The sequence below is a fragment of the Protomyctophum bolini genome (genome assembly GCF_963924005.1).
Source record: "Protomyctophum bolini genome assembly, chromosome: 19".
Taxonomy (NCBI): Eukaryota; Metazoa; Chordata; class Actinopteri; order Myctophiformes; family Myctophidae; genus Protomyctophum; species Protomyctophum bolini.
Genome location: NC_137880.1, coordinates 701673 through 724390, shown reverse-complemented (window position 1 = coordinate 724390; position 22718 = coordinate 701673). Strand labels below are relative to the sequence as shown.

Below are 22718 nucleotides of genomic sequence, written 5' to 3'. Positions count from 1 at the left end.
GTTGTGGAAAATGGCAACAACACTCTATAGGTCGCTAATTGTAACGGACCCACAGGTAATACTTTATTGTTTAGTATATATTCAGTGTTGTGAGGCATTGGAACAGGAAGTGTGCCAACAACTGATCACAGCTGATGTGAATCAGATGATTGGGACTCAGCTCAGCTGTGGCACTGTGGTTAAAAACAAGGAAATGCTGCCTCAGTACAGAGAAGACTTGGAACAGACAGCACACAAATGGTGTGGCTGAAGTTGGTTGGTTATGTGGATGGCTAAGGAAATGGAGCGGAGGCCAAAGGAACGGTCAAATGCCAACTAACCATGGAACGAACTGATGTCACACACAGAATATAGCACCTAGCTGGAAAGGGGGACAAGGTATTTTATTGATTTGCTTGCACTGTTATTGGTATTTGGTATTATTGTTAAAATGTATGCAGAAGGCTGTTTATGTATTGTGTAATGTACGTTAGTGTTGCATGGAAAATGTATTTTGTGACTGAGATTGGAACAGTTTATGGATTATATTGTAGTGATTTATGACCATTAATAATAATAATAATAATAAACTTTATTTGTATAGCACCTTTCATACATAAATGTAGCGCAAAGTGCTTCACAGGGCAAAAATAGAATACAATAAAAATAAGTAGTTAAAATGATAAAACAATGGCAAAGAACAAAATTGAATATAAGAACATAAAATAAATAAAAATAAATAAAAACAAATAAAAACAAATAAAATAATAATAAAAACACCACATGCAGCAAATCAGTCAGGGCAGGGTGGGAACGTGCAAATTAAAACTCAATTAAAAGCAATGTTGTAGAAGTGGGTCTTGAGCTGAGCTTTAAAAATGAGCATTGATACATTGTATTTTGTTTCTGACCCAGTTCTACGTTGATCTATGAATAAAGCAACTTCAAAATCATCAGTTCAGACTTCATCCTTAAAAGGCCAGCTGGGTCCGCTACACTAATGCTGGCATGACAGCTATATAATCTGCGTCACGTGACGTGAGACGTCACAGAGGGGCCGGGAGTCGGTTACAGATTTCCATAGGTCACCATTGTCGGTGTGACACCACCAGGAAACAGCGTAGTAAACAGTGTCATCATCACACCGGGTGATTCAAGTTTCAAAAGGTTTCCTGGAACCGTTTGGAGACCAACTTTACATGATTTATTTACCTTCTCACATCATTAAGGTTGGTTTATTATTCATATTCAATATTAAAGAGTCTGTTTAGTGAAAAGTTAGCCTATGGTTAGCAGCAAGTTACATGACATTATGAGTCAGTTAGCTCTGTAGCCCTGCTGCTGCCCTGGTCCAGTCAGTGCTTACAGCGAGAGTCTCTCTCATTTTATTTAATGACTAAAATACTGCATTTTAGAGAAGCTGGGAACCTGAGACGCTTCCCAGCTTCGAGAATAGACTTTTTACCGTAAGGTCTAGCAGGGCTTTGTGTCGGCGAGTATAGTTACGTCGTTCTGTTTATTTATTTTCGGGGAATTGTAAACCGTCGCACGCAGTGGGAAAAGCTGCTATAGTGAGCAGTGGATGGGACTCCGACAGGGCGTCAGTGAGAGAGACTCGCTGTAAGCAGTAATACATTATGAAAGGTTACATTATGCAGTTTCATAATATGTAGAAATAAACTGAAAAATGACCATGGCCCCCTTGTATTATTAAACCACTGTACTCGGTCACATATAACAACAGTTACAATATTCACGATTTATTTACTGTCCCACATTAAGGTTGGTTTGTTCATTAATTAATCTAATATAAGTCTGTTTAGTGAAGATAAGGATCTGTTACATGACATGACTGAGTCAGTCTGCTGTCAAAGCTGTTACATTGATTGATTGATTGACAGTTTTAAGCAGAATTACAGTACATTTCAAGCACAAACTCAATACAAAAACTGTCAACTGTGAGTGGACGGCCCAATAAAGCATTAGCACTCGTTTACAAGAGGGTCCACCATTTTCAATTCATCATGACATTTAGAGACGTACAAATATACACTTCTATAGCAGTTAGTTGTCCAAGTGTTTCGTGTCAAGGACCCCCAGTTTGACATGTATTAGGCTTAATTAGTACTAGGGACCCACATTTTATGTCTCTGGCACCCCCATTGTAAAATCAATGTTAATTTAACTCTGTACACAAACATGGAACCAAATGGACCCGTAAGCGTCCATTTCGTTCAATTGTTTTGTACAATCTGAGTTACAGACCCATAAGGGGGTCCATTTGATTCCTATAACTATAATTTAGCCGGGGACCCCCTGGAACTCCCTCAAGGACCCCTGGGGGTCCCCGGACCCCACTTTGAGAACCACTGAGCTATTATAGCTCAGGCTGTCAATATTCCATAATCAATCCTAATAATACTATGGAATACACTAAATGTAATTGTAAATGTAATGTATTAATCACATTCGGATATTCGGTTTTCGGCCAACTGTTTCCTATATTCGGTATTCGGTTTCGGCCAAGAATGTCCCTTTGGGTGCATCCCTGAGTTAGGACATTGAGGGGGCAGAAAACAGCCTGCTTCATGGACTCACCTGAGCCCATAATAGACGCCAATGCATTCTGTAAACCTCCGGTTGTCCCTTTTTAAATGGAAGTCTATATGTAGAAGAGCCTGCATGGCCCCATGACGTGAACGGAGTTGTCATAAATCTGTCTAAAGGCTAGTCTGTGTTTTCGGTGGTGAGGTGACCACCGAACTACAACATGACGTCACTGAGCCGCGGTGAAGAGCAAACCACCGCGACCGCTCCAGCCCTTCTCTCTGTTTTTACTCACCACCGCCGCTCAACGTTATTTCAGCTCCGGTGGTCACTTCACCACCGGAGCGGTGGTCACCTCACCATCAGAGCGGTGGTCACCTCACCACCGAAAATCCAGACTATGAATGGGCCTTTACTCTATTTACTACATTTTCCTCATAGAGTTATCATGTATCAGAGCAGGTGCACCTCCCCAACCCATAGAGGCAAACAGAAATACTAATTGTAACATTCCAATGTCCAATGCAAACAAACAAACAAATAAGCAATTAACCCATTTTGGTGCTTTAGCTATTGAAAAATAGCAGATCTACAAGCTCATAGCGCGCCACCGAGTGGCGCGCTACGAGCTTGTAGATCTGCTATTTTAGAAAAATCGAAGAACGTCTGACATAGAAACATAGCTTTTTCAGAAAACTGTCAGGATGTAGAAGGACATTTTTAGAATCTGATCTCGGGTCAGAATGGGTTAAACGGTTACTCGCAATTTATTTGTGTGACAATAAATGAATCGTCATCTTAATAAATGTGTAATCTTGACAGCCCTAGATCTGATCTGGTTCCACGGGGCGAGGGACGGACAGACGGCCTGCTGTCCAGGATGGAGAAGGACAGAGTCCACTCTGTGTCCACTGGGACGGGGTCCACTGGGACGGGGTCCACTGGGTCCACTGGGACAGGGTCCAGGGGGTCCACTGGGTCCACTGGGACAGGGTCTGGGGTGTCCGGGGGGTCCACTGGGACGGGGTCTGGGGTGTCCGGGGGGTCCAAGGGGACAGATGGCCTGCTGTCCATGATGGCCCTCAACGACAACAAGGCAGGCATGGAGGGTCTGGACAGAGACAAGATCAACAAGATCATCCTGGACGCTTCCAAGGTATGTAGTATTACTGTATTACTATACTACTACTAATACTACTACTACTACTACTACTACTACTGTTAGTACTACAAGATCATCCTGGACGCTTCCAAGGTATGTAGTACTAGTACTAATTATTACTATGCATTTTTTTAATATCGTGGAAAATCGTATCGTGAACCTCATATCGTGATACGAATCGTATCGTGAGTTGAGTGAATCGTTACATGCCTACTTTAGGTATGTCACAGTCACAGAATATGTATCTACGATTGTTGATAAACAACAGAATGAGCCCCAGACCGTTGATAAACAACAGAATGAGCCCCCAGACCGAAGATAAACAACAGAATGAGCCCCAGACTGTTGATAAACAACAGAATGAGCCCCAGACCGTTGATAAACAACAGAATGAGCCCCAGACCGTTGATAAACAACAGAATGAGCCCCTGACCGTTGATAAACAACAGAATGAGTCATGTAAAGTGAACCTCTCTCGCCCACAGCAGGGCTCCAGGTTCTAGGAGAACAAGTCATGTAAAGTGAACCTCTCTCGCCCACAGGGCTCCAGGTTCTATTAGAACGAGTCATGTAAAGTGAACCTCTCTCGCCCACAGCAGGGCTCCAGGTTCTAGGAGAACGAGTCATGTAAAGTGAACCTCTCTCGCCCACAGGGCTCCAGGTTCTATTAGAACGAGTCATGTAAAGTGAACCTCTCTCGCCCACAGCAGGGCTCCAGGTTCTAGGAGAACGAGTCATGTAAAGTGAACCTCTCTCGCCCACAGGGCTCCAGGTTCTATTAGAACGAGTCATGTAAAGTGAACCTCTCTCGCCCACAGGGCTCCAGGTTCTATGAGAACGAGTCATGTAAAGTAAACCTCTCTCGCCCACAGCAGGGCTCCAGGTTCTATGAGAACGAGTCATATAAAGTAAACCTCTCTCGCCCACAGGGCTCCAGGTTCTATTAGAACGAGTCATATAAAGTAAACCTCTCTCGCCCACAGGGCTCCAGGTTCTATGAGAGCGAGCTGAAGAGAGAGCAGCAGGTGAACCAACGCATTGAGAGGATGATGAGGCAGAAAGACTCCATCACACACACACAGCTGGAGAACGCACACGCTGAGGTACGTGCACGCACACACACACACACACACACAGCTGGACAACGCACACGCTGAGGTACGTGCACGCACACACACACACACACACACACACAGCTGGAGAACGCACACGCTGAGGTATGCACACACACACACACACACACACACCCAGCTGGAGAACGCACACGCTGAGGTATGCGCACGCGCACACACACACACACACACACACCCAGCTGGAGAACGCACACGCTGAGGTATGCACACGCACACACAAACACACACACACAGCTGGAGAACGCACACGTTGAGGTATGCACACACACACACACACACACACAGCTGGACAACGCACACGCTGAGGTATGTGCACGCACACACACACACAGCTGGAGAACGCACACGCTGAGGTATGTGCACGCACACGCACACGCACACACACACACACACACAGATACCACACACACACACACACAGATACCACACACACACGCCACACATGCACGCACGCTTCAAACATTTAATCAAACTAAATTAATCAGTTAAAAATGTATTACAGATAGGCTACATTTTTAATAAAGAAAAGTTCATCTATTTTGGGAGAAATGTTAAAACCTGGATTGGACAGCCAATCTCTAATGGGGGGGGAGGGGGTTGGGTCGCTGGCATACTTTTGATGCGTATGCAAATAAAACAGCAAATTGTGCCTGATTTGCTGGGACCAGATTACATACATGACCTAATGGGATCCCACCGTATGTCTTACGTCATCATTGAGAGCTAGTCATACATATACTATATATATGTCATTTGTAAAATAAAATAGCAAATTGTGCCTGATTTGAGTACATGGTGTGTATATGTATAACTAGCTCTCAATGATGACGTAATAAAGATGTGGATTAAAGGACCCAATGCCAGAGTGTAATTGGTTTTCGATGGTGACGTAATGACGATATGTTTTAGTGTCGGGAGGATTAAAGGTAATGCTCCTGTGTATACATGTATGTAATCTAGGACCACTGCCGTATCAGGCACAAGTAGTCATTACGTAACATGCATAAAGTAGGTACGTAGCAAATAGTTAAACCTAATCAACATTTCAAACGTTCCTTCACAGAGAAACTGAGATTTGACAGTTTGTAGCGGTCGAAAGTACTTGCGCGCTCTGCTTGCGCACTAGTAGGCCATTTATGGCCTACTAGTGTGCAACAAGCAAGTATGCACTCGACAGAGTGCAGTTCTAGTTACTATTATTATTATATTATTCTAATATTGTAATAAATGAATGACCTTCAGGTGGAGAAGCTGAGGTGGTCGTTGGAGCGAGGTCGTGACCTCAGCAGGGTCATGGTTCACGTCGACATGGACGCTTTCTACGCCGCCGTGGAGATGAGGGACCGCCCCCATCTGAGAGACCAGCCAATGGCTGTGGGCTCCGCCTCCATGCTGGTGAGTTAACCCATTCTGACCTGAGGACGATTCTACACAAAGGCCTTCGAAATCCTGACAGTTTTCTGAAAAAAACCCTCATGTTTCCATGTCTGTCGTTTCATGTCAAGGACCCCCAAAAATGTCTAATATGTTAAAACCATCCTGCCGTACCCTTTCCTCCAGTCGACCTCCAACTACCACGCCAGGAAATTCGGCGTGCGTGCCGCCATGCCAGGGTTCATCGGCAGGAAGCTGTGTCCCGCTCTGGTCATCGTCCCCACCAACTTCGACAAGTACAGAGCTGTGAGCGCCGAGGTACGGCTTAATAACTACACTATCATATATATATATATATATATATATATATGATACACCACCACCATACCACACTACACACCACAGAGCTGTGAGCGGCGAGGTACGGCTTAATAACTACACTATCATCATATATATATATATATATATATATATATATATGATATATACACCACCACACTATACCAACACTATACCCTTGAAGTGTGTGTGTGTGTGTGTGTGTGTGTGTGTGTGTGTGTGTGTGTGTGTGTGGGGGTAATAGATATTGTCCAGGATTTGCTGACTTGACTGTACATTATTTACAGCACTTTGTAATATTTTGTCTTTGTATTGTGTCTCTTATGTGGACATAAATAAATGATTGTGTGTGTGTGTGTGTCTGTGTCTCTCTCTCTCTCTCTCTCTCTCTCTCTCTCTCAGATCAGGGAGATCTTTGCAGACTATGACCCTCACTTCCAGCCCCTCAGTCTGGACGAGGCCTATTTGGACCTGACGGAACACCTGCAGCAGAGAGCCCGCTGGCCCGAGGCTCTACGGACCCACCGGTACCGCCAAGGTCAAGGTTAGAGTCCCTACGTACTCACTGGTACCACCCAGGTCAAGGTTAGAGTCTCTACAGACCCACTGGTACCACCCAGGTCAATTTTTACATACGACGTCATAAGGATTCGAACCGAGAGGTGCCTTGCACGTCTGTGGACGTCCTAGCGCATCCTCAATGATACGGGGCGAGATAAGAATATTCAGAATGTTTCCTATTTTCTTTTTGGTCCGTTCGCTTTTCGCTTGCCGTATGCTAACGCTCTGGGCAATTATTAGCTTGCCGTTGACTCACATGTTAGCGCGGCGGAAAGAATGACTCGTATCTCCTAATCCAGGGCGCTCTCCGTGGTGATGAATGGATCGATATGCTGGCGCTTCATTTCTGCTCCTCATCCGTCTCTCCCGCAAAATATGAACGCTTTTTGGATCATATATCGTATACATTTAAATGATCGGGATGTTAGGTCAACTTTGTAAAGTCAATTTTTTTAGGAAAGTGTTTCCGGTTCATGGCTTTCAGAGTAAAAGCGATCAGACAACTCTGGCACCCCAGAGCTCCTATTTTGAAGCACTTCCGGCACTAAAAGTGTTAAAGTGAGTGACAATATCATCACATGAAAAGATTAAATGACCTACTGTACATGGGTTCCATCTTAGAGGCAAATTTGGCTCAAACTAGGGGTTGCATTAATTCTCCTATGCCACAAAAATGGGGAACGCCACATTTTCCACTTGCAGATGGAGGCGATTAAAAAAACTGGCCGCAGTAAAAAAGTCAAATGCCGAAATCCTAAAAAGAAAAAATCCTTTCCCCTCCCTGTGTTTTTGTGAAGGTGAAGTTCAAAGCCAGCCGACCCAGGAGTCTGCAGAGCTGTCTCCGCTGCTGTTTGACGACAGTCCCACTGGTGGTTCCTCCTCCTCCGACGGCGGATCCGGTCCAGGTTTCCGGGTGTTTGACGACGACAGCAGCACCAGTTCCTCGGGCAGCGGACCCGCTCCGGGATTTCGGGTGTTCGGGACGTGTGCAGAAGAGGCCGTGAGAGAGATGCGCTTCCGCATCGAGCAGAAGACGTCGCTGACCGCTAGCGCCGGTAAGCGCTGACATGCACTGACGTAGCTTAGCCTATAGGGGTGGCCGCCAGTTGCCCACCCGCATATATTAACCTGCATGTTAATATCAGAATACTGATATAGTATTGATTTCAGCTGTTTACAATTCCAAACCCGCTTTAATTATTCATGACTAAGTATTAAATGACTAGTACTTAATGACTAGTATTAACATGTTATTGCCTTTTTGTGTGTAGTTATGTTAACAGTTCATAAAGTTAACATAACTATAACTAAATGCATTTGAAATTCAATAAAAAGGTTACTTTTCAGGATTCCAATTCAAAAATGCCTGGAACAACATCTTTTCAGATGGGGGGTTCGCGGGCCAGTTTCAGATAATTCTGGGGGTACTTGAGATGAAATAGTTTGAGCACCACTGACATAGAAACATTTCCAGAAATAAGTTTATTTAGATTTAGAGGCATTTATTGTAGAACCGGGCCTCAGGCCTAAATGGGTTAAAGGACAACTCGGGACTAAATAACATATAGGATCGTTTTCCTACTTATAGTGATCCCAAACGACTTGCCATGGGGTCTATTCTTTGCAGATGTGCCGCTGTGGTCCAGTTTCCCCCAGCAGACCTCACAGCATAGAGGCTTTTACGCCGTTTGTTGTGTTAAAAAAAAAAAGATAATTTGTTTTCATGCGTGTCTTTTTAGTTGTCATTAGAATCATTGACATGTCGTCAATCCATGCCTTGGCCACACAGTGTCATAAATCATGTTTTGGCACAACTGCGAATCAAAGTGAATGTACTGGCCAATCACGTTTGATCGCAACAAATTGCGTAAAATATGCTTATGCGCCCCCCCCCCCATCCCTCCCCCACTGATGTTCAATAGCACTGATTAACAGTTGACTGCGGAATTAATTAATCCCTGTTCGCTGCCTAGATTTCACTAACCTTTTGAAGAACCACAGCGCCGACATCATTGTTCTATAATGTAGCTATTTTTCAACAGCTAAATTATGTGATACTTTGTCGTCGTGTTGAAAAGTAATCCAACGTGGCGATCAACAACAAACGGCGACAGAACTCTCCCGCCGCGCGCCACTGGAATGCATTGAGCCTCAATTTCCCAGAAGCCTTTGCATGCCAGTGGGATAAACCCCCACACAGATGTAGAGGCTAGGGGTGTCCAACCGATAGCCGTTAGCCGTTAACCGTTTATTAATTTGTTTACCGACAACACTAACGGCTAATGATTTACCGCTAAAAAAAAATATATTTTATTTTGAAGCGCCGAGAGCAGGCACCGCGGCCGGCCGCCAAGCCCCTCTTTTCTTTCCACCTGCACTGTCAGTGCAACCACGCATGTGCCGTGGCTTCCACTTCCCCCAAAACAAAAACATTGCGTGTCGTGGAGGAGGAGGGAAAAAGAGGAGGGAAAAAGAAAAGACGAAAAATGAAACGGCGCGCAAAAAGAAGTACCGTTTGGCAGCATTTTACACAAAAGAATGTTGATGAGGTAACTTGTAATCTGTGTAATTTCACTATGAAATATAACTCCAGTACTTCAGCAATGAAGTATCACCTGGATAACCGCCACCCAACCCCATCGGCCTCGGGTGCAGCAGCACAAGCAACGCTGCCTGGCATGCTAGCGTTCGCGGGGAGGAGATGTGATCCAACCAGAGCAGAGGCGATCACACAGAAAGTATGCACTATGGTTGAATGGGACACCATGCCAATCAGTGTTGTCGATGGTAGGGGGTTTCGGGCATTGATGGGCTACGTCGAGCCCAACTACCACATTCCATCAAGGCAGACCATCACCCGCCGCATTGAGGCGCGATTTAAGTTGGGAAAAGAAACGCTCAAATCACAACTGGATCATACCGAATCTGTGGCTATAACGACGGACTGCTGGACTGCACTGACCACCGAGAGCTATGTGACAATAACAGTGCATTATATTGATGAGGAATGGAACGTTAAATCAGCCATCTTGTTGACACAGAGCATGCCTAACAGACACACGGCAGACAACTTGGCAGCCAAGTTGAATGATTCGGTGGAGTTATGGGGATTGGCCGGGAAGGTGTGTGCATGCGTGCATGACAATGCTAGTAACATCGTCTCGGCAAATTCCCCCGCCCGGGTGACATGGGACTCGGTTCCCTGCTACGCACACACACTGCAACTAGCAATCACCGATGGATTTGCCCTGCATTTGCAACGAGTTATCGGTGCAGCTGGGCGACTTGTTGCGCACTTCAACCACAGCACCCGTCTCTCTAGGTCGTCCTCAGACGAGCCCTCCATCGTCGTTTCCAGTCATCCCGGTTCTCCATACATCTGACCAGTTCGTTGGTACTTTGCGCTCCTGCGTCGTTCTTGAGTACATCCACGTATGTTAGCGTTGGACGTCCTCGTGACCGGTGCCCGTGCGTTGGTTCCCACAGCACTAGTTTACTGGCTGGCAGCTCTTGGTGTCTTTGGCAGTGTCCTGCTAGTCTCATTCTCCTGGCTGCTATTTTCTGGGTCACCCTTGGCATTCCATCATACAGAGTTGTGTTTGTAACATGTGTGCTCTTATTGATGTTGAGTACTGCCCGCAACATTCTGGTGTAGCACCCATCGAGAGACTTCTGCAGGGTTGGCTTCAAGGTCCAGCATTCACTGCCATATAGGAGAACGGACTCTACCGTTGCGTAGAAGAAGCTTAGTTTGGTTTGACGGGGGAGGTTGGAGTTCCATACACTGGCCATGCCGTTTAGGGCCCTCCATGCAAGGGCCTTCCTCACTTTCAGGTCTTGTTCGGTGGAGTTGACCCATGATCCCAGGTACTTGAAGTCATTGACTTCCTTCAAAGCAGTGCCTTCTGTTGTTGTTAGAGGTGGATGCTCTGATGGGATGTTATAAGTGATAACTTGAGTTTTCTTGGCATTCAGCCGGAGGCCAACCTTGGCACATTCTGACTCCACTCTGGTCAGGAGCTCCTGCGCTTGTTCCACGTGGTCAGAGAGCAGGCTGATGTCGTCCGCGTAGTCCAAGTCTGTCAGGACTAGTGTTGGGTGTCGCCTCGACCTCCTTGGTGTTATGGTGAGGCCAAGGTCCTGCTCTCGTCCATTGATGGCCTTCCTCAACGCGTAGTCCAGGACTATGACGAAGAGGAAGGGGGCTAGGGTGTCTCCTTGCAGTACTCCAGCCACGATGTTAAACTCCTCACTGTTGCCATCTGGAGTCAATACCTTGGCCCTTGTTCCTGCGTACATGGTTTCTATTGCCCGGAGTAAGTTGGGAGGGACACCGTAGGCCTTAAGGATCTTCATCATCGTTCCTCTGTGTATCGAGTCAAATGCTTTTTTGAAGTCGATGAAACACAACACGGCAGTCAGGTTGTTCCTTTTGACCTCCTCAATGATTCTCCTTAGGGCCAAGATCTGGGCCACGGTAGTTCTCCCTTCTCGAAAACCGTTTTGGTTCTCCCTCAGATGAGGGTCGATGGCATGCCTTATCCGGTTCAGGATCATACGGTTGTAGACCTTTGCGGTGATGCATGTCAGGCTGATGCCTCGGTAGTTGTCTGGCTTCGAGAGGTCCCCGGCCTTAGGCACAGGGATGATGTTGGACAGAGACCAAATGTCAGGCTGCTTGCCGTTTAGCAAGGCGAGGTTACAAAACTGTAGGATGACGTTGTCAAACCCGCAGTTCTTTACCACTTCTGGAGGTATGCCGTCCGGCCCAGCACTTTTGCCCACTCTCAGTGTGGCTTTCGCCCTGGCTAACTCACTGACCGTGAAGGGGCCATCATTGATGTCGAGGTTCTGGAGTAATAGTGGTATGTCTTCCTCCTCTCCCTCAACTGTTGTTCCCAGCAGCCTTTGGAAATGGTTGAACCAGGTGTTCACCCTTTCCTCAGGGCTGAGCCCCTCCACCTGTCCCTCCTTGGTCCTCTTCCGTCCAGTCATTTCGTTAATGACCTTCCAGGCCTCACCGTACTGCCTCTCACCTTGCGCTTCCTGGACTCTATGCACCCTCTCCATGAGTTCCTCCCCTTTGATGTTATCGTAGGTTCTGAATAGAAGCTGTTTGGCTTCATTCAGTCGCCCACGTCTCTCCGCAGTTGGCTCTCGCGCAAAGCCAAGCCGTGCTTCCTCCACCCTTCCTCGTGCCACCACGATCTCCGGGTGCCTGGACTGCAGGGTGGTTCTGGATTTATCCAGAATGGGCACACACAGCCTGGTTGCCTCCTCATTTGCTTCAACGAAGCGCCTGTATTCATTGTTGGGCTCCTCACCCTCATCCAGCAGCTGAAAGCGCCTTGTGACCTCCTCTGTGTACCTGGCTTGCAGGCCAGGGTCTGTTGAGAATGCCTTCCAGTCGTAGCGGATTTTTGGGCATGGCTTGGGGACCCTGAGGCTCAGTCGCACCCTCATGGAGACCACGCGGTGGTCAGAGCCCACAGAGCTGAACGTGCTGTATGACTCAGCATTCAGGATGGAATTCCTCCACTTTTGCCTCACAAGTATATAGTCCAGTTGGCGTAGCATACCTGAGGCTCGGTCTTGGAACGTCCATCTCTTGCCTGATCTTTTCCTGAATATGGTGTTCGCTGCCAGTAGCTGGTGTTCCATGAGGAGGGAGGCAAGGTGTGCACCATTGCGGTTGGTAGAGTCATGATATGGGAAGGGCGCGTCCTCTGGTCCGAGCCTTGCGTTGAAGTCCCCCAGGATTGCCAGAAAGTTGTGCGCTGGGACGTCTTGAACCGCTGTTGAAAGGTCCTCGTAGAACTTCTCCACCTCCTCAGGTGGTGCCACGTTGGTGGGCGAGTACACAACTATGACTGTTGTTACTGGGTTGCCTGAGAACTCTGCGATAAGGATCCTGTCGGTGTGATGGTAAGCCCGACGGAGAGCCTTACGCGCCCGAGAACCCAGCAGTAGCCCTACACCCCCTGTTGCAGCCTGGGCCTCGTTTCGCCACGCGGATGAAGTGATGAGCGTGCATCTCTCCACTCTGCGGTACACGATCCGGTCTTCAGTGTGCACTCTCCTGTGTTCCTGGATCCCCAGGATCTCCACTCCCCTTTCCTCCGCACAGTGTGCTAGCTCCGCCAGTCTAGCATCTTCTCTTACTGTACATGCGTTGAAGGTTCCCATAAGAAATGGTCTCCGACAACGCAAGAGTGCATTGGACGGGGTGCTGTGATCGGACAGGGCCCTCCCTCGCGGGTTTAAGGTCCTATCGTCATGATGTCCTCCGGGAGGAGGACCAACACCACCGTCCGCTGCGATGTTCCTGCAGACTCCCGCTGCTGGAAGTATAGGATTTGGGATGACTTTGTACTCCATGATTGGCTTTACAATGCTAGTTAAGGACTGTGGGGCGCAACTCCTCGCAGTCCTCGTTTTAATTCAGAGTGTCCTTCTCCTAGATGGGTTGCCTTGCCTTCCACGGCTATGAGCCCCACCTGCCCATGCTATTTGCCCATAACTGGGACAGTGGTTGGCAGGCGCCAGGGCGTGTCCACACACCGGTGGGCCTGCACGCCTTGCCTCTGGGGCCCACTGTTGCTCCGAGATCCTCTACAGTTTGGCCTGGGACCGCAAGGTACCCAGTTACCGTGTGTGGCCACGAGGAGGCACTGCAGAAGTCTTGGCGGTGGAGAGGCTGTGTACCGGCAGGAGGAGACTTACGCAGCTCAGCTCCTCTTTTCACCCCCCGCGAGGAGGGCTAGCCGGCGGCAGTAGCTGAAAGCAGAGTAGCAAGCAGAAGCAACATGCACAACATGCACTAACTACAAGCACTACTGCAGTCCTACTGCACTACGCATCACACAGCCCTGCATGCACGCACGCACACACACTACCCGTGCCACAAAGGTACTGGAGGAAAAACAACACTCGATGAACAAACCTAAACATTCGCTCATCCAGTCATGCAAAACCAGATGGAACTCGGTGTATGATATGTTCGAGAGACTTCATGAGCAGCGGTGGTGTGTCACCGCTGTTCTATCCGACCGAACAGTAACAAAGCTGACGGATGCCAGAGCCCTTGAGCTAAAAGATGAACACTGGCAAATGATTGAAGATGTCCTACCTGTTTTAAATAAGTTGAAAACTGTCAACACCGTTATGTCAACAGAATCAGAGGTGTCGATTTCAAACATTTACCCCATCACCTTCAGCCTCCTGAACAAACACCTAGCGAGCTCCACAAATGACACCCCAAAAGTGGCAGAGTTCAAGGCCAAGGTAAAAAAATCCCTGCGGGATCGCATGTCAGTTGACACGGCTGACTTGGTCTCAAAACCAGCCCTGATCGCCACCACCTTAGACCCTCGTCATAAACACCTGCCTTCCTTCACACCAAGGCAGAGAGACGCTGCGACAGCCAAGCTAAAAGAAATCTGCGCTAACGTACAATTGGAGAATGCGAATCAACATGCCGATGATGAAGGTGAATATTATTGACATTTATTGTATAGGCTATATACATTTATTTTGTATACTTTAATTACTTTTTGTGTAATCCCTTTAGCACCAGCACCAATGTATAATTTGTAGTTCTTACTGCAGTACACAGTGACAGGCACTATTTGCAAACTGTTCAAATTTAATAAAGTATTCAATCAATTAAAGGTGTCGCAGAGATTGGCCCTGCAACTGATGAAGAGCAGGAGGATCGCGAGGACGAGCCGATGGCTGCTGCTGAAGTGGAGAAGGAAAGTGCCATGCGTCAGCTCCTAGGAGAGGACTACAACCCGCTTGGAGCAGCTAATTATGATTCAGCGACAGAAGTGGACAACTACATGAGAGACTGTCCCACCAAATTGGAAAGTAACCCACTTCAATGGTGGAAAGCAAACCAGGCCCGCTTTCCGAGGCTGGCCATATTAGCGAGGCGTTACCTTTGCATCCCTGGAACCTCGGTGCCATCCGAGAGGGTGTTCTCTGAAGCGGGTCTTGTAGTCAATAGACTGCGCACAAGGTTAACCCCTGAGCATGTGGATATGTTGATTTTTTTGAATAAAAACCGTTAAACACACATTGGGACACTGTGATGCTGCTGATAAGGTAGGCCTGGTCTTTATTTTGTTAATGTGCTACTGCGGCTGGCAGTGGCTATTGGCCTATATGGCCCCAGAGCGTCAAACTCAAAGCCTAAAGGCCGCTATAGGCGCAGAGCAGGCTGTTTATTTTTTTTATCCACTCAAGTATTCCAATTTCCTCTCGCAGTCACACTGATTAATATATTTTTTCGTTTGACAATGTTTTGCTGTTAATTACTATATACCCTTCAACCGTTGTAACTTGTTCAATTATTTTATATTAGTTTTATTTATTTTAGGGTGTCACGTTTACATGGGACTGGGAGTTGATGTTCTGTAATTGGCCTCAAGTGGCTGTGGCCTTGCGCTGCTCAATGTGCAATGCATGTGTTTCTACTTTTGTTGAAAAGCCCAGAACTTGCCGATTTAATTTATTGTTTTGTGTAGGCCAATGCTTATTTAGTAGGCCTATTGTATATTAGCCTATTATAGGCTATTCCTAATCCTTCCTGACCGGTCCGCGATACATGTGTGCGTATACTGTAGCCTACGCACTGATTGACATTTGACAGCAGGCCGCGTGACCGGCAAGATGATTGTGGGCTCGCCACAGCGAGCACACAATAGTTATCCACAGTCTATATTTATTTATTCCAATTTCCGCCACTTTTTTTGCCACCCTACTACTTCCACATACTTTATGCTAGAAATGTAGTTCAAACTTCAAACTGTTCAGCTCTTTGCAGTGATGTGTGCTTGTATTTTTATTTTCACAAAGTTTTATACTTTTTATACTTAACTTTTTTTTACATCCTTTATAATGAGAGTCGATGGAAGAAAGGTCCCATTTTTCACAGTTAACTTTTTTGAGCTCTTATTACTCCGTCATACTTTCACTTTGAAACTTCATTCAAACTTTATAATGTTGATCTATCTTTGAACTTTCATTGGTGAAAAAGTTGTTTTGAAAAAGTTTATACTTTTTAACATATTTAACTTTATTTATAGTTTTTTCCTGCCATTGACTTTGTATGGGATTTATCTCTAAATCAACCTCACTTTTGCAGCCTCATTACTCTGGCATACTTTGTCGTAGAAACGTGATTTAAACTTTAGAACGCTCACACGACTCTGGACTTTTTCGTGGTTCAAACCGTATTCGAATACGTTAAACGGTTTTTCCGAAATCGCAGTTCAATCGCAGGCCGTTTCGCGTAATTAGTGCCATTTTAGAGTGCGGGCCTTCTTTGACTAGAGTGTGGAGACTGAAATTCTTTCCTTGAAAATTTACCAAACAAATTGTCGTCCCGGCCAAAGTATTCATTTTACACGCATGTTCTTTGGTCATTTTGTAGCCACACATGTCCTCTTTCACACAATGTGACCACCAAAGTACAGAGACATACAGAATGTGAACTACGGCCTTTTAAGTGACACAAAAACAGTAAATCTGCTCATTGACCTCCATTGTATAATTCTTACGAGGATATTATCGCGCAGACAATTCTTAACTCGCTCTTATAACCACATTTTCAATCGTACCAACACCACAATCGCACATGGTGTACGTCAATATCTCAGGCCACTCACAGCGAAAATTATTTTTGCATTCGACTTTTACTTTTTGCGATAGAGCAATTTGTTCGGGCATAGTTTCCTCCATCCAGGACCATTGAAATCTCCCAGTCATAGTACTGGCATAGAAGTGGAAGTCGTTTTACTTCCACAGCTGAGACATATAAGGGCTTAATTGCAGGGCTGACATTAAAGTTACAAGATCTCAATGAGTTGCTCTGCGATACCTTGTGAGCTTGTAGGTCTGCTATTTGTGCAATTAGGCTAGACACATGCAAGTGCACGCACGCACGCACACACACACCCTGTCTTCGCACGCACGCACGCACACACACACACACCCTGTCTTCCTATTGGCTGGCCTTTACACAGCTCTCGCGCGCGCACGCACGCACGCACGCACGCACGCACGCACGCACGCACACACACACACCCTGTCTTCGCACGCACGCACACACCCTGTCTTCCTATTGGCTGGCCTTTACACAGCTCTCGCAAGAGCACGCACGCACACACGCACACACACACCCTGTCTTCCTATTGGCTGGCCTTTACACAGCTCTCGCAAGCGCGCGCACGCACGCACGCACGCACGCAAAAAAAATGAAAACTTTTTTTTTTTTTTTTTTTTTTTTTTTTTTAAATGAAAAAAAAAGAAAAAAAAAGAAAAAAAAATGAAAAAAATGAAATAAAATGAAAAAAAAAGAAAAAACTTAAAAAAAAGAAAAAAACTAAAAAAAAAAAGAAATACATTGCGTCTTTTGGCGAGCCCACGCAGTTTCCGTAGGGAACTGCTTTCTAGTTGTTAATCCTCCCGTTTCACTTCTAAAATAAATACCATATTTCTTATGGAAAACAATGTGTGTAATTCTTCTTCTTCCTCGTTGTAATATTGTTATGTTTAATGGTTAATAGTGCGCATTGTATTATGGGAAAAAAACGGTGTATTTGTGTATTTTTTTATGGGTAAATATTTTTTTCTTAACGGTTAACGGCTAATTAGCCGGCAAGTCCTGGCGGTAACCGGTTAATACAATCTTTCCATTTGGTCATCCCTAGTAGAGGCTATTCCATAGCACTGATTTTATAAACCATTTACAATGAAGGCTGATCAGACGCTCTTAATCCAGAGCAAGTTACAGTAAGCAAGAACAACACATCAAATTTATACATAGAAATTGTCATCAAGAATCATAAGCAAGCTAATAACCTGACATCCGTCTAACAGTAGAATATATGTACAATGAAACTATAGATATGCACTTATGCAGTACACTATAGAATGATGTCTACATAATATCTAAATTTAACATTTTAGCTTTTGCGTAAGCCTGTACGGTCGTCGAGGCTAGGGCAAGTGCTACGGCAACTGGTGGATTTTGAGACTACGGCGGAGTATTGGGAGAGTGTTTGTAGTTCTGTTCTGTTCTGTTCTGTAGTATTGGGAGAGTGTTTGTAGTTCTGTTCTGCAATGGTGAGTTCATTCCATAGTCTTGGAGCCACGCACAGCACTGATTCATTAAAAAACGGCGCTGGGAGCTGAAGGTTTGCGTGTCACCGTTCTGAAGGATTCTGTAACATCTTTATGATCAACACTTAATGGGTTAATTGTGGTGTTCTTGCAGGCATCGCGTCCAACATGCTTCTGGCCAAGGTGTGCAGCGACCTGAACAAACCCGACGGCCAGTACCGGCTGTCCGCGGACAGAGCCAGTGTTCTGAACTTCATGGAGAAGTTACCTGTACGCAAGGTAGGCCTACTGCACACGCACGCACGCACATACACGCACGCACGCACACACACACATGCATCTACTCGCAAACCGTTGGATTGCAAGGAGTTGCATTGCGAGCCTTTGGTGTGGTTTGAACTTTAGATGGAGGAAACGACCTGACCATCTTCTATGGAGTTACATTTGTGTCTTTATTAACCAAACAAAAGAAAAACATTTGAGAGAGAAAAAATCTAAACAGAGCAAAGAATAGTTTTAAATGAAAACGAATGAAAACAGAAAGCAAAAAATTATAATTTGTAAGAAAAGGAAATTATATAAACGGAACAAAAATATTTTTAATTAAAACAAATTAAAAACACAATCAAAATTGCAAAGCAAAATAAATAAGATTTGAAAGAAAATAAAACATAATTGAGAACAAAACTGTTTAGATTTTTTCTCTCTCAAATGTTTTTATTTTGTTTGGTTAAAGACACAAATGTAACTCCATAATCTTCTCCAACAGAGTGGTTCTAAAGCTGGCCAAGTTAACCAAAGAACCCTACTGTGATATGAAAATTAATTTATTTTAAAACGATCATGGAAAGAAATAATTGTCCACAATTCCACCATTAGGAGAGAAAACAGGCAAACATTGATCAAAATAACAATTCTTCTATATTCTCTAATTGTGTAGAGACTTAAATTAAGATAAATTAAGTAATGCAGATGTTTAAACAATAATCTAACTCTTGTGTGAGTGTTAAATGAAACTTGGTATCCATGGTAACCATGTTGTTTTTACAGGTTCCCGGTGTTGGGAAGGTCAGTGAGAAGCTGCTTGGTGCTCTGGGCATCAGCAGCTGTGCTCACCTGGGCCAGCAGATGGCACTGTTGTCCCTGCTATTCTCCCAGACGGCCTGGCATCACTTCCTCAGCATCTCCCTGGGTCTGGGAGCCACGCACCTAGAGAGGTGTGTGCACACGCGCGCGCACACACACACACACACACACACACACAAACCCCATGGGTCATAGTATTGTACACTTGTGAGAGAGGCACTGTCTGTTAATTCTGGGGTGCTTACTCTTAGTTTAGACTAGTCATTGGTTAGACATGGGTTAAGGTTAGGTTTAGGTGTGCTGCCCCGTGGGAGGTTAGGTTTAGGGTGAGGGTTTGAGATAGGTTGTAGTTGTAGGACTAATGACTGGTCTAACCAATGACTACTCTAAACCAAAAACTGTCTAAACTAAGTACTGCACCCGTTAATTCTGAAATCCACTATTTGGGTCACACCGAGCAGTGTATTATTAAAGTATTCTATAAAAGGGTCTCCATAGCTTAGAGAAGCCTTCGGTGAGGTGAGAGGGAATTGTATTTCTTCTAGGCTTAAGAAGTACAGCACATCATTGAGCCAGATGGAGTGAGACGGTGGTTTTGGAGACTTCCAAGATAGTACTTTTCTTCTTCTAGCTAACCGTGTTAGTGCAAAAGCAATAATCTCTAACTTCTGAGTCGTGTACTGTCTGTAAGGGGTTTGACGGTGTGCCTAATATAGCCATAAATGGACAGGGTTGTAGCGCAATTTCTAGCACATGTAGCCCTAAGACAAGACCTTGTATAGAGCGTCGCAGTCCCTCCCCCTTTCAGAACAACGAGTGGCCCAGGAAATGAATCTCAATGCATTTTTCCCCATAGACATTTCAAAACGTATTTATTTAAAGACCTTTTAAGTGTTGTACGAAGCCAACTCTTGTCGTGACAAATCATGACAACACACACAATATTTTGGACCAAACAAATAATTACAAAGAAGAAAAACAACAAAAAAAGTGTTGTAACCTGCCGTTTTTTTTCTACTTTATAATTATTTGTTTGGCCCGAAATATTGTGTGTGTTGTCATGATTTGTCACGGCAAGAGTTGGCTTCGTACGACGCTTAAAAGGTCTTTAAATAAATAAAGCACAAAATGCCTATGGGACAAATGCATTGCGATTCATTTCCTGGGCCACTCGTTGTTCTGAAAGGGGGAGGGACTGCGACGCTCTATATGCGTGAGATGTGCTTGTGTCTGGGCACAGCGGTCGCACTTCGAGTCTGTCTCAGGATACATTTCAGCCACCCTGGCTTTACTAAGATGAGCTCTATGTATCCTACTGTTGACTCTGTATAGTGCATCTGACCACCACTCATCTGTCAATTCACTACTCCATTCTCTTTCCCATTTGGTTTTTTAAAACCTAGTATGTTGGTATCAGTAAGAGATGAGATAAATGTGTAACAGTCTGAAAGAAACCCATTTTCAGTTTCCATTCTACTGTTGGACTGACGATAGTCTTGGTTTACTTATGATCCTAGATGACTATTTATATCTTGTTGTTCTTGCATACTATACATCTGGATTAAGAGCTGGATTAGGAGTCTCTGCTAAATGCCTAAATTGAATAAAACAATAAAATAACACTGTCCTGTCTGTGGGTTTTTTTTTTCAGGGACGGGGAGAGAAAAAGTATGAGCACTGAGAGGTATGTCTGTCATCAAACATACACTTTAATAACAATAATACATGTGACCATTTCTGACCGAGGCTAAGTCATTGATTTTGTTTTTGTTTTTATTTATTTTTTCATGTCATATGAAAGCAGTGAATCATATATTTCAAATTGACATAATTTGGTTGTTCAGTTTGACCCTGTGGACTCTAACATTACACCTAGCTACATGTTTAAAGGTCCGCTGACACGCCCCGAAATTAATATGGGTGGTACAGCACATCACGTGGTCTGACTGAAAACAGTTTGAAACGGGGCTACGGCGCTAGCAACAAGTGGCTATAGGTCAGGCGTTTTTGACGGTACATTTAGCGTCATGCGAAATGCTTAGTTTGAATGCAATTGAGGTTGGCGTGGGGTTTTTTAGGGGAACTGCAGCACAAGCGCAAATTTTGGACTCTAGTCCCATGTTCCCCCGGTCGCCAACACCCCTGTCTGCCCGCTCTGAGACCTCTCAGCCCCGCAGCGCGACAGTCGCGACTACGGACGGTCTGCTGTTGTCTGGCCGCTGTGAGAGCAGCCCCGCAGCGCGACTACTGTTCTTTTCCCCTCTCAGCCGCAGGCTGACATGTACACCCTCGCTCTCACTCTGTAATACCGTAGTTAGTTACCACAACATTGTTCAAGTGAACTATAGTGTGTTTATGTCTGTATTAATTGTAATAATAAATATTGCTATGCCGAGGCATAGTCTTGCGGACGAGATCATGAGCCTCTACGGGGGACTGGGCATGTGTGTACACACACACACACACACACACACACACACACACACCACGACTAAAAGTTGTGTGTGTGTGTGTGTGTGTGTGTGCGTACACACATGCCCAGTTCAATGAGGGGACCTGACCAGAGACTATACGTCCGTCCGTCCGTCCGTCCGTCCCCCCGTGTGTGTGCAGCCTGCATCTGAGACGGGCTAGACTGTATGTTGTCATGCGGAGTGACGCGGCGATAAATAAAAGAATCATAGCGATATTGATTATTACAATGAACAAGCATAAACACACAGTTCACCTGAACAATGTTTAATGAGACTTTCACCCAGTATTCAAGCTAAATGTGACACCAAAATAGTAGCATAAGTTGCTATGCTACCACGGCCACCAAGCCCGGCGAGCCCGCATATAAGTCGTTGGGGAAAGCCCCTCGCCACTCTGACGTCAGAATCATGATAGCATTGTTTGATAGCAGTTCTTAGCTCCCGAGGGGCGTGTCAGCGGGCCTTTAAGCATTTATTTCATATTTACATGTCTTCTGTGGTCTCTAACATTACACCTAGCTACATGTTTAAGCATTTATTTCATATTTACATGTCTTCTGTGGACTCTAACATTACACCTAGCTACACGTTTAAGCATTTATTTCATATGTACATGTCTTCTGTGGTCTCTAACATTACACCTAGCTATATGTTTAAGCATTTATTTCATATTTACATGTCTTCTGTGGTCTCTAACATTACACCTAGCTACATGTCTAAGCATTTATTTCATATTTACATGTCGATTTCAGCTCTGACATTTATGTCAGACATGCTCTAGTATGTGAAGAGTCTGCCTGTGATATTAACTCATTTTGGATAAAAAACAAATTCATTCTTTTTTAGGAAAGAAGAATTTTTGAGCGCTTTTACCACAAAATGCACAAAAATATATGTATTCATTTAATTCATACATTAAGAGGTGAAGCATCCTCA

The 22718-nt window shown here is 45.1% G+C and overlaps 1 protein-coding gene across 1 annotated transcript in view; it reads left to right on the top strand.

The window, feature by feature from the left end:
* Positions 1–3406: 3406 nt before the first annotated feature.
* polk (polymerase (DNA directed) kappa) overlaps positions 3407–22718 on the top strand; it is a gene marked incomplete at its 5' end in the record, with an annotated part of 28253 nt that continues 8941 nt past the window's right edge. Inside the window, 9 exons of the mRNA XM_080790693.1 lie at positions 3407–3682; positions 4672–4791; positions 6064–6216; positions 6382–6513; positions 6937–7078; positions 7893–8150; positions 18377–18501; positions 19273–19439; positions 20960–20992. Of these exons, the coding sequence (XP_080646819.1) occupies positions 3407–3682; positions 4672–4791; positions 6064–6216; positions 6382–6513; positions 6937–7078; positions 7893–8150; positions 18377–18501; positions 19273–19439; positions 20960–20992 (1406 nt within the window). The remainder of the gene's footprint in view (positions 3683–4671; positions 4792–6063; positions 6217–6381; positions 6514–6936; positions 7079–7892; positions 8151–18376; positions 18502–19272; positions 19440–20959; positions 20993–22718) is intronic.